Raw genomic sequence first — 12374 nt, 5'->3', positions numbered from 1 at the left:
GCCCTGACTCCCTCCCATGGGTTCACATCAGCGCCGGCCTTCCCTATGGACTTCGGGGCTTGAACCTGGCAGGCTCACCAGGAAGGGGAAAGCTCCAGGCTCCTGGTTCTGCCTCAGGGCGGGTTGGCGGAGGTGGGGGATGTTGAGAACCAGGGCCCTCAAACATTCCTGCTCCCACTAGTGCCCCGGTAAATGACGGTCCTTTTTCTCCTCCCTGCCCAGCCATCTCCCAATGCGGGCACCATGCCAGGAAGAAAGAGCCACTCTGTGGGATCCTGGGGGCACCTGCCCAGGCTGCCAGAGCCTCCTGCTTCCCAGCCACTTGCCAAGTAGGTGCCAAGCTGGGCAAAAGGGGGCAGTGCCACCCTGGGAAGCTTCCAGCTCTCCTCCCCCAAGGCTGACCCCCTCCCCGCTCCCTCCTCCCTATTAATCCTCGGAAGTGAAGGGGCCGTCCCTGGCGGCCCCTCGGCCCTATTGTGGCCCCTCGCCCTCCTCGGCTGGCGTCTAATTAACTCCTCCTGCCCCCGGTTTTGTGTGCCCCCCTTACCCCACCTTGTCGGCCCCGCCCCTCCGCTCGGCCTGCTCCCCCCCACGGACATTCCAGCCCGGCCGGGCTGGTGTGCCAGGGCAACCAGGGCCGGACCGAGGCCTAATCCTCCCGCCGCCTGGCCGGGCTGGGGGAGCCCCACTCACCTCCCCGCTCTCTGGGGGCTGCCCGGCTCGGCTGCGGCGGAGACACACAATCAGGACAAAGGCGCAGCCCCCAGGGGGCTAACTCAGCCTTCACGCCCAGGTTGTGCGGCATTTGGGGAGTTTAATGAATTGTCCATCACGCCTTTCAGGGCCCGCCCGTCAGCCTGGATTAATCTTCGGAGCCCTGGTGGGGTAGGAGACACTAAGCCTGTATTTATTACTCTCCCATTGTCACTAATTGAGGTAATTATCTGTGACTCTGGCCTGGCCAACAATGCCGCATTCACTCCCGGGACCTCGATGGGCCTGGCTCCCACTCTCAGCACCAACCCTCCCTCCTCTCTTCTCCCAAACCCGCCAAGGGCTGAGTTGGGCCCTAGAGCATGTTGGGAAAGTGGACAATGTCCCACAATGCTTCACCTCCCAACCAGTGTCTCCCACAGCCACCACTATGGAATTGGAGCTAGGGAGAAGCCTGGTCACCCCAAAGTAGATGAGAAAAGGAAGGCAGTCTGTCTGGAGACAGGTTTGTCTGGCAGAGCCCCCAGGCCATACAGGGGCATGTTTCTGAGATTTTGGTTTTCTGGACTCTCCAACTCCTCATCTCTGGGCTGGTGACACTAGGGTCTCATAGGGCCTTTCTGTGGATCCACCTTCATGTTCCTGTAGCCTCCAGAGTTGTAGAATATTGGGAGGCCCTAATCCATACCAGGCATATTCTCAGGAGGTCCCTAGCCTCCAGAGCTGGTGCCATGGCTGTGGGTATGATGGGAGAGGTTGGGAGAGAGACTAGGAAAGGGCTGGTCAGGGAGCTTGAATAAGGCAAGAGGAGTCATCCCAGGAAGGAACATCTAAGGAACATCTATGTGGCCATGCAGCAACCTTAGGGAGAAACGTAGATTTGGAGGGGGTGGGCAGTGCCAAAGTGTAGATTTCACATGGAGATGGCTTCCCAGGTCAAGGGGATTGGCCTTGGGAACAGGTATGTGTGTGTGTGTGTGCATCTGTGTGTGTATGTGTGTGTAAAAGAGAGAGAAAGCTAGCAAAAGAAGATTTGGTTTTTGATTAGGACTTTAACTGAGCTCTTTGAGGACAGGGACTATGTCTTGGTCACTGTTGTTTTTCCAAGAGCCTAACACTGTACCTGACACATAGTAGGTACTGTCCGGCGAATGGATGGATAGATGAGGCCAGTTCTTACATTGGAGTTGGGGGGCTCTTGGCTCTTCTTTTCCATAGCTGCACTTAGCCTTTTTATTCTGTCTCAGCACTTGCTGGAAGGAAGTGTCTAGACCATCCGGGGACAGTTCTTGGATGGGCACTCCTCCAACTGCAAACATTTTAAGGACCTTGGCAGGATGAGGAGCTACTGTTGGAACAGCGCCACCTTGTGGTGCCTCTTGGAAGAGCTCCTGGAGAGACTGGCAAAGAAAGCAGGGTTCTTCCCTATGCTGGGGGGTGGGAACACCAGGCTGCAGCCCCCTCTCCTCCTGTATATCTGAGGCTGAGTTCCTGTGCCAGTGTTCCTGTTACACAGTTTTACCACTTGTTCCTACCTTCTGCTAGCATTTGCTGAGAGCCTGCTCCAGGCTGAGCTTGTAGGGGATACAGAGCTAAACCAAAGGCACTACCCTTGAGTAGCTCATGGTCCAGCAGGGGATTCCACAGCCTAACAAGACCAACAAAGGTCATAATCAGGCAGTAGAGAAAACAATGATATAGGTGTTGAGGAGGCAACGGGGACATTAGGAGCTCAAAAACTTTCTGCCCCTCCCCTCTTCCTCAATTCCTTTCACTAAAGCTCAAACTTTTATCCTTGCTTTTCAGAGACGCTTCATGATTTGGCTCACACACATCATTCCAGGATCCCGCACCTCTGCATTTCCCAGGGCCTCTGTTCCCTGTGAAGGCTTTGTGCTTTCCCACCTCTCTACCTTTGCCCACACCCTGGAATGCGCCTCTTCCCCATCTCCCCCTACTGAAACCCATCTGGAATGTCCCTCCCTCCATTAAGCTCTTCTAATTTCCCTTGGTGAAGTGGCCTTGCCTCCTGAAGCAGCTTCTTGGCAGGGCTTTGGTTAACAGCCCATACTGGCTGTCCCGTGGAAGGTTATCTGCATAAGTTACTTATCCTCTTACTAGGCTTCTACCTTCCTGAGGACATGGGCTCCGTGTTTTGTTCATCTTGGCATTCCTTGTGGCACTGAGCTAGGCACATCATATGTCATCATTAAGAGAAGAAAGAGATGGATGGATGGATGGTTGGATGGATGGATGAATAAGTGGATGAACAAATGGATGGATAAATGGATGGATGGATGGATGGATGGATGACAGAGGGGTTGGTAGATGGATGGATAAAGGGATGGGTGGGATATATAGATGGGTGGATGCATGCATGGATGAACAAAAGGATGGAGGCATGAATGGATGGATGGACGGGTGGATGAAGCAATTCTTCTTTAAAAGGACTCATCAAAAGCTATGTAGTGTCAGGGGCTTCAAGGGAGGAAGCCCACTCCATGCCAAGCAAGGCATGCAGGCAAGGGGACAATATCCAGACTGAGCCTTCCTTCACGACGAATGCACCCTCAGTGACTCATCTCCTACTCCCCAGAAGTAACTCACAGTTGGGGAACTGCTCCTTCTTACATGCTTGCCTAGATCCTCAGGAATGCCTTCATTAACATATATTATGTTGTACAGCCTGCACTGTAATGATTTTGTGGGTTTCCTCTCCCATATCCCTTCCCCTGTCTCACACACACCCTGGATTGGAAGCTCCCTGAAAATAGGAGCCCTGTCTGAGTCTCTTGTGTGTCCCTGGGGCCTGGCATACAAGTTTAATGAAGGAGTGACCGGATGAGTAACTGAGGGAATGCTCACCCTTCTCTACAGACACACTTTGCCCCCTCCCTGCGTATTCATGTCTAGCCATCTCTCCTGGTTCTCTCCTCCTCACACCCCATATACACACTCCTCACCCCGAATCCCCTGAAGTCCCAGAATTATGGCCTGGTTCTCTGTTGGCCATTTGTGGCTGATCTAGGGAAGTCCCAGGGCTCTCATGAGAGTCCAAAAGGAGAGGGGGCCCTTAGGCCCTCTGAAGCCATATTAACCCGGCCCCATTTGGGGGCAGGGTCCATTTGGGACAGAGAAGGGTTTCACTGGGAAGAACCTGGCTGTTGGGAGGGTAGCGGCCTGTGCTAACCTGAGAGATGCTGCCCCATCCTGACCACGCCCTACTGCGTCTGGTCTCCCTACACCTGACCTGGGAGGCTGTCCCTGGGTTGGGGGTGGTTGTGGCCTCCGTCTTGAGGCTGGCCGGCTGGCAGACACAGCCAGATTTAGAAGTCATTTTCACAGCAGGGAGCCTCCAGCCTCCCACCCACAGTGCCATGCAGGGCCAGTCTGAGATATGGCTCACCAAGGGCTCGCCCCAGACCTGCAGTCACCCCTCCCCTCTCTCTGTCCCTTTCTCCCCAGATCTTTAGCAGCCACTGCTGCCTCCACCCTTAGGCAAAGATGAAGGAAGTCCTGGAGAAGCAGGGTGTGTTGCCTGGCACCCTAACTGCCCAAATCCTCCCTGTACACCCTCCACCCATTCAAGGGACTGTGTCTCCACCCCAGGGCTCCCTTCTCCTCTTGACCTGGCCTCAGCTGCCTGTTGTTCTTCTTCCCCAATCTTTCTTTCCTCCGCCTCCTGTTTTCATGCTCCCAATACTAATGAAATAGCTCTAGAGAGAAATAATAATCAGAGCTTAACACTTGTATATCCCTTATTATGTACCAGACATTGTTCTAAGTGCTTTTCATATTGAATCATTTAATCCTCCCAACAAGCCTATGAAAAAAGCACTATTCATAACCCCATCTTATAACTAAGGACACTAAGACACAGAGAGATTGAGTAATTTGCCCAAGGTCACACAGCTAGTGTGAGGTAGAGGCAAGATCTAAACCCATGCTGTCAGGCCCCAGAGTCCATGCTCTAAACACAATGCTACCCTATTTTTCCGGTAATGATAGTAGTGTGGGTGAACTCTTAGAAACTCAGCTCCTGAGTGTTCCACTTCACAGAGTCTTTAGCTGTGTGGTGGGGTCTCCCTCCACAGGGCCGGCCCCTCCACTACCCATATAGCTCACCTCTTCTCCCAACCTGAGAGCCTGGAGCCCCTGGGCTATAGCAAAATCCAGGCAGTTGTTCTCACCACTGCTCTCGCCTTCCTCTGTCTTCCTCCTGTCCTCAAGTCTGTTCTCTTCTCAAGCCCAGAGGTCCAAGGCACACACTCCCGAGGGGGCCAGGCTCGCCCCAGCCTGTCCTCAGTTTTCACTCCTGAGAATGTACCCTCAACTCCAGTCTAACCAGACCGTTTGGTAATTTCCAACACATACTCGGCTTCCCTCAATCCATACGACTATTTTTGCTCTTTCCTCTACTTGGAGCTCCTTTACCCAAATTCTATCTCAGATGCCACCTCCTTCAGGGAGCCTTTCCTGATCTCACAAAATCCATACAATCTCCCTGTTTGACTCCTTATAATACCACTCACTGCTTACTACTATCATTATTGGTGCGTGTTCGTCTTCATCCCATTGCAGGCAGGCCTTACTCATGTCTTTCCTGGAGCCCAGCTCAGGCCTGCTTCCTCTCAGGTGCTCAGTAAATGCTCAGTAGTTAGAATCAGCAGTAGTTAGACTTGCAGGTGGAAGGTAGGCAGACCTCAGGAAACTTTGATCTCTGCCTAAGGTGAACCTCAATTCCTTTACTTCCTCCAGCAAGAGCTAACTTGAAACCTGACATTGTGGGTCCCAGGCAGGTTCTGGGTTGGACTCTCCAGTGTAATTTTGATCAATGCTCTCCCCTCAGGTTCAGAAGCCCAAAGAGACACCCCCCCCCACACACACACACACTGAACCAAGGTCAGCCTGCCCCAGTGCAAGGTCCAGCCCATCGACCTCCCAAACTGTCCGGCTCTCTCCTACCCGTCCTGACTTGTCTGATCTCTCCGGATGAGGGTAGGGAGTGACATCAAGATAACTGAAGACCAAAATCATAAGTGGCTTGAGAACGGGGCTGGGGCTCTGAATGCTGAGCGGGAGTTGGAGTGACTCGGTAGGGATGGGGGCAGAGGCGGGCTGCCCAGGACTTTGGGCCACCCAGGACTTTGCGACTGAGTCTGGGCGAAGCCCCCGCGCCCGCCGTGTCGGCGGCTAAATTTACCCAGGCTGACTCAGCCCTTGCCCGGAATGGGGGGTGGGGGGAGTGCGCCGGGGCAGTGGGAAGAGTCAGCGGGGGTGGGGTGGGGGGCAAGGAAGGAAGAGTCCTACTGGGGGTGACAGGGGTGAGCCGGGAGTTTCCATCAAAGAAAGGAGTCCCCCCAGCCCCCCACCGAGCGGGAAGAAACAGTGGAGCCCTAGGGGGAGGGACACGGGAGGGACTGGGCCGGTGAAAGGAAAAAGATGCCAAGATTGGACAAAGGGAAGCTTAGATTTATTGAGCGCCTACTGTGTGCCAGGCACTGTGCAAGGCGCTTTACATACATTATCGCATAAAATCCTCACAACAACCCTGCGAGGTAGGTGTTTATAAACCCCCATTTGACAGATGAGGAAACTGAGGCTCAGGGAGGTGAAGTGATTTGGCCAGATTCACATGGCTAGTAAGTAGAGACAGAACTGTCCAAGATCAGAGAGAAAAAAGACTTCAGTGTCTGGGTCCCAAGCCGGTTGGCGTGGGTGAGTAACAAAGAGGGGCTCCGCGCGCTTCCAGAGGTCTAGAAGGCCAGAGGCCTGTCCCCGACCTCGCACGGCTGGAGGTGGCAAGACGGGGGACCCGCGCGCAGTATCTGGGTATCAACTGGTTAACTAGTTGTGCCCGGGGAAGGGGGGACTCGGGAATTAGCTACCGGGGAAAATCGCGACCTGCGCGCGCCCCGTAGTGGCTACAGCGAGTATCACACCCCACGCTTAACAGGCTTTTTGGGACCAACCTCCCTCTTCCTTCCCTGGCCAAGGTTTCTGGAAGAGGCAGAGATGCAAGAAATGTTCAGGGTTCTTTCAGATGAGTGATACCACCGGGGTGGGAAATCGTGGTAACGATTCAGAGCATCACTAAGGAACACTGGGGAGGAAGAGAAGGGGGGAGGCCTAAGGAGGTCCCAAGCTGATTCACTGGCTGCCTTCCCTCCCCAGCTCGGACCACCACAGGCCAGGGACAGTGACAAGGCCACCATCCTCCTCTGCCTTGAGGAGCCCTCACCCAAACCTAAGAGACTGGGATAGAAGCCTGTACCCATTTGCTCAGATCTTCTGCAAACCCTGGACAGTCTCTTGAATATTGAGAATGAGTGCAGGTGACAATGAAGCCATCTGAGGGACCCTCAGACTCTGTTCATTTATTCCCAATTCTCTTTCTTGGCCTGTGGAAGAGAGGGTGAGATAAAAGCCGCCCCCAAGGATCCAAAGCATCAGGGATGAACTTATCCCAAGGCATGTGACACCAAAGTGAGCCCTCTTCCTGTTTTGCTGGTTGTATCTGGATCCCTTCCTCTTCTGCCAAGGGCCTCTACGTCATCTGGTCACCTCAGTCAGAAGACTCTCCATCACTTTCTCCCTCCAAGCCCCAAGATCCTGCCCTAAAGTTGCCCTATGACTATAACATCCCTGCCTTCCTGCCTGATCCTGGCTAGGCCATCTGCTCTGCTCCACACCGAGTGCATCTGCCCCCACTGAAGACCTTACCCCAGTGCCCTGAATGGAGCAGGCATTAAAGTCTACTGCTTATCCTCACCTGTCATGAGAAAAGAAAGAAAAGAAAGAGAGAAAGAAAGAAAGAAAGAAAGAAAGAAAGATAGAAAGAAAGAAAGAAAGAAAGAAAGAAAGAAAGAAAGAAAGAAAGAGAAAGAAAGAAAGAAAGAAAGAAAGAAAGAAAGAAAGAAAGAAAGAAAGAAAGAAAGAAAGAAAGAAAGAAAGAAAGAAAGAAAGAAAGAAAGAAAGAAAGAAAGAAAGAAAGAAAGAAACGAGGGAGGGAGGGAGGAAGAAAGAAAGAAAAAGAAAGAAATCACGAATTGGCATATGTTCCCTTTCCTTTCATTTGGATGGCTTCTATTTCAAGTATGGGAACGACTCTGGGTAAGGGGGTACAAGGAAGTCTGTGAGGAAGAAAGAGGACCAGTGGGCCCAAGGATGGAAAAGTGGGGAACACAAATACAAGAAAGGGCCTGTCACTGCCGCTCCCTATTTCCCTGTGGGATCCCCTTAGTGTCCCTCGTCCGGAAGAGGGCCTCCTCCGTTCGGCTGATGACATCTAGAATCTCTTGGATACTGTCGCTCAGCTCGGCTGTCTTCCCGCCTTCCCCGGGCCGGGGCGGCTCATTTCGCCAGGAGGCGCCCGAGGCTTCTGTGTCGCTTCCATCAGAAGAGCCGCTATGGACGCTGAGCTCCGCAGCTTCGTCCGAGTCCGAGTCTGGGGCGGTGTGACGGCGGATGCGGGATACGGCTTCCCGCAGGGCCCCGGCGTAGGGCCCTGGGGTCCGCGCCCAGCCCCTGGCCGCGCGCCGTGGGACCGCCGCCACTTGCTGCGAGCCCTCGGCACTGACCGTGCCTCCTGAAGCCGCTGGGCCTGAGGCTGAGCGCTCTGGGCTACCTGGCTGCGTGGGGGCGTCCTGAAGGTTTACTTCGCCAACCGGGAGCCCCAGGATGCGGGAGGCGCGCTCCTCCAAGGAGGAGTCCGCTGGCTTCCCGCCCTCAGCTTCGAACCCGCGCCCCCCAACGAACTGGTGTGAAAGGCGACTGCTCAAGAGCAGTTTTTGCCAAGGAGGGGGAAAGGCCGCGGCTCCCTCGCCCTCCTCCTTGTCGGGCTTCGGTTGATTAGGGGCATCCCCCACGACGCGCGGCACCCCATCGGGCAAAAGCTGTACATGCTGGGTTCGAGGGGTTGGAACATACTGTGACCGTATCACCACGCACGTGGCGTCAATGACAAAGACGCCTTCTCCCCGAGCACGGCCGCGGGAACTGCGGGGCAGGGTGTGGGCGCGGCGGGTCCCCTTCCAACCCTCCGAGGTCTCAGGTCCGGCCCCCTCTCTATGACCTAGGGACTCTCTCCATCCCGTGCCTCCTGGAGCCCAGGGTCTGGGGAGGGTCTGGCTATGTCGGGGCGGCTGCTTTTTAAGGGAGGGAATCCAGCATTTGGGGAGCCAGCCCTGTTCCCTATTTTCTTTCCCTTCCCCGGAGCCCTTGAGATGGGGCCTGGACCTGGGAGCGGGACGCGGGGGGCTGGGAGTCGCTGTGGCCAACCCCGCAGGAGCTGTCTCCGTGCCTGGGCTCCCAGCAGCTTTGGCTCGGGGATGGCCGTCGCTTCCACTATTCAGGCCAGCAGTGGCCAGCCCCAGGCTTTTCTCCGCGGCCCCCTTGCGGGACTCCAGCCTCGGCCCGGCTGTTCCACAGCCTGGGGATCCCCCCAAGAGACCCCGCCCCTGTCGGAGACCCCAAGCCCCGAGGACGTCCCGGTAGATCCGAGGATCCAGCCTCTTCTTTGTGCACCCTCCCTCTGTCCTGGCCGGAGTCGGAGCAGAGGCTGCTGAGGCTGGCGCCTGGGAGGGCTCGCGGCCTCGCTTAGACCCCAAGGTCCTGTGGGGGCCTTCGTAAGAAGGTGGAGCCACGTAGGGTGGCGGGCGGTCCCAGCGTCGTCGCAGGGCTGTCCCGGCTGCGCCTCTCAGCAGCAGGTGAGCCTCGTAGCTGGGGGGCCCTGGCCGCCTACCTCCCCAGGGCCCCGCCCACGCGGCCCCTGGGTCGCTCTGCGGCTGCGCGGATGGACGGGGCGGTCGCCCCGCCGGCCCCAGGCGCTCGGGTCGTGAGGGAGCTGGGGGCCCTACAGGCTGGGCCACCCGAGGGGCGTTCCGAGGTTCCGGGCGGGGCCGACCGGGGGGGCTCCTTCGGGCCCCACCAGCCTTGCGCCTTTTTCGCTCGGTCTCCTTGGCCTCCCGCTCCTGCGATGCCGCTTTCCTTTTCTCTTGCTCCCGGGCTCGGGCCTCGGCCGGGGGCCCCGCCCGCCAGTTGGTCGCCTCCTGCAGCACCCTGGAGGCCCAGGGACGGCGGGGCGGCGGCTCAGGGGATCCCGGGCGCGGCCCACACCTGGGACAATGAGCAGGAACCCAGGTGAGCAGTTTGTGGGGGAAGGGAGCCGAGGTCCGGGGAGCTGGGAGCACTGGAGTCCATTTGGGGCAGCCGTGTGGAGGGGTGTGTGTGAGTGTGTGCCCGTGTGCACGTGCGTATATGTTAGGGCCGAAGTCGAAGCCGGACTCCTCACCATCTCTCCATGCACACTTTAACAGCGTCTGCCCCATCTCACCTCCTGCCCTTTCTCACACCCACTCCTGCCCCCCAAAACAATGCGGGAAGAGTCAGGCCCCCAGCCCTCGGGATGGGGTAGGGGGAGGCGTGGGGAAGAGAAAGGGGGCCAGCAGCACTGGCTGGTGCCTGCAGGGAGGTCCGGACCCCACTCCCCGCCCCACCGCTCTCTTCCCGTCACCCGTCACCCCTCCTTCACTCACGTGCGGCTCTGGGGCCCTCGGGCCCAGTGGCTGGCTTGGAAGTCCATGGGCTGTCGAGGAGGGGCGCGGCGACTATAATGACAGGAAATAGTCTTCACTTCGATCACCAGCAGCTTGGATTTCTGCACCCAGAGGCAGCTGCCAGACTCCTCATCCTGGGGCTCCCGGGGGCTGTCGGGCCCCTCGGAGAACAGCTGGCCATCCAGCATCCTGCCCCACCCCACCCCGGCCCCCCACCCTCCCACCCGCCCCGAGAGCCCCCTCCCAGCCCGAGGAGCCGGCGCCCACTGCAGAGCGACGGGCCCAGAGACTGGGGACTATATATACCCGGGCACACGTGTGTGCCTGTGTGTGTGTGTGTGTGTGTGTGTGTGTGTGTGCGCGCGCGCGCATGTGACACGGTGCGGCGCGGACGGCACCGCGCTGCTACCTCCCCCATGTGCACGGCCGCCCCCTGGGGCCCGGGTTTGGGCGCCCCTTCCCACTGCTCATGTCCCCCAAGCCTGATGGGACCTGCGCGAGTGGGCAGGGGACTTATTTTTGCCAAGCTGACAGTGCCCTTCCCCCACCCCCATTTCTTCAACCTTCCTGTCGTTTTAACCCTTCACTCTTCTGCTTGTCGGGGTGCCCCATCACCAGGGTTCTGCCACTGACTTCCTGCCTCGGACTTCAGGAGGTGATGGGAATGGAACTCAAGGTCTCTGCCTGCCACTCTCTGCTGGTTTCCATGGGGTTGGGGTGCAGGGGGTCTATTTTTAGCGGCAGTGGCTGTTCGGGTGCAGGGATGAGTAACCAGCTTCCATGCAGTGGAGGGAGGAGGCGGTGGCTTTCTCGCAGCTTTTATGTGACTCTGGGGGAGAGCTGCCTCCCCCAAGCTCAGAAAGGGTGACCCCCACACCTTTAACTCCTTACCCTCTCAGTGTTGCAGCCCAGGGCTGCCGGTAGGACACAGGAGTCTGTCTTGGCTATCTGAACTGTCCCACGCTCCCATTCTAGATGTTTGTCCTTGGGCACCTATGGAGCCTTCTCCCCGCAGCAGGCTCTCTCCCCCAATCCAGAAGCCAGGATTTGGGGGTCATACTGTTCTGTGCCCACACAGCTCTGCTCAGCCTTATGGAGGACAGACTAAGGTGCTTATGCATTTGCACCCTTTCAGAACGGATGGAGGAGGAATGGTGTGCTCCCTTGGAAAACCATCCCCTACCAAATGAAATGATAAAAGTGGCCCCCATTTCCTAGCGTAGAGCTCCCCATCATCACCGCTATCACAATGCCTAGCTCACTTAGCCCCCACCTGAAGTGGTGCTCAAGATGCTCACCTTTTCCGCTCATTCTGTCCCAGGGGCAGGGGGTGTTGCTTACATCCACATGATCCCTCCCCCCAAGCCTATACCAGGTGTCCCCTGATTCACCATGGTAATGTTAGTGGCAGCACAGCCCACGCCAACCCTTCCATGCAGAGACTTAGCAACCATGCCTGGCAACCATGGCAGCAGCTCCAGTGGAGGGGAGGGGTGCAGGGAGGTGGGAGAAGAGTGTGTATGGCAATGGTTCCTAAGGAAGAAGGGATAATTTGCCTCTTTTGAGAGGAATAGGTAAGAATAGGCTATGAGGCTCTTTAATTTTGTCCCTTGTCTTTCCCTCTGCTCCATTCTCAGATTTTGAGACTGATTGGTTGGGTTTTAGGGGAGAATGGGAGAGGCAGAAGATCATGCAGCCCTTTGGGTACAGACCCTTCCTTTTAAGAGGATGGGGCCAGGAGGGTTATTGTGGGGGCAGAGACTGACTTTATGAGAACCAAAGCAACCAAACCCAGGCCCCCTGCTCCATAATATGAACCTTTAGAGAAACCCAAACAGCCCCTATTCCCACCATTTGACAACACTCCCCTCCCCCACTTTACACACCTACCAGCTGCACTCTTGTGGCTCTTTGCTTGAAGGTGCTTCCTTCTACCCAGGGCCCCCCAGAGTCCTAGGGCTTTTTAAAGCCCTTGCCTCCTCCCTAGACAAACCCTCCGTGATGGAATGTGACATAAGAAGACATCTGTCCTTTCCACCATGCACTCACCCCCACACACATAAACATACCCTAATTTAATAACTTGGAAGTCTCCCTCCCCCA

General features: G+C 56.6%; 2 protein-coding genes across 3 annotated transcripts in view; both read right to left on the bottom strand.

Annotated features, from left to right (window-relative positions):
• The window catches only part of WNT10B (Wnt family member 10B), a 31043-nt gene extending 20674 nt beyond the window's left edge, over positions 1 to 10369 (bottom strand). Inside the window, exon 1 of one of the 2 annotated variants that reach the window (XM_027593491.1) lies at positions 10251 to 10369. The gene's annotated coding sequence lies outside the window, so the exon portion shown is untranslated. The remainder of the gene's footprint in view (positions 1 to 10250) is intronic. The other variant, XM_027593492.1, reaches the window with a different exon arrangement.
• DDN (dendrin) lies at positions 7647 to 10460 on the bottom strand. The gene is made up of 2 exons (XM_027593490.2): positions 10251 to 10460; positions 7647 to 9831 (listed from the first exon to the last, which is right to left on the bottom strand). The coding sequence occupies exons 1-2, from the start codon at positions 10457 to 10459 to the stop codon at positions 7920 to 7922; spliced, it is 2121 nt and encodes a 706-aa protein (XP_027449291.1). The 5' UTR covers position 10460; the 3' UTR covers positions 7647 to 7919.
• Between the last annotated feature and the right edge of the window lie 1914 nt (positions 10461 to 12374).

This window comes from Zalophus californianus, chromosome 9, assembly GCF_009762305.2.
Source record: "Zalophus californianus isolate mZalCal1 chromosome 9, mZalCal1.pri.v2, whole genome shotgun sequence".
NCBI lineage: Eukaryota > Metazoa > Chordata > Mammalia > Carnivora > Otariidae > Zalophus > Zalophus californianus.
This window is presented reverse-complemented; position numbering and strand designations above follow the sequence as displayed.

What these genes read in the sequence shown, in the direction of transcription:
- DDN (XM_027593490.2), bottom strand. Translation starts at nt 10,459, where the DNA reads ATGCTGGATGGCCAGCTGTTCTCCGAGGGGCCCGACAGCCCCCGGGAG. An exon ending in CGAGGGCCCCAGAGCCGCAC is followed by an intron (nt 9,832 to 10,250) that starts GTGAGTGAAGGA and finishes TCATTGTCCCAG; the next exon opens with GTGTGGGCCGCGCCCGGGAT.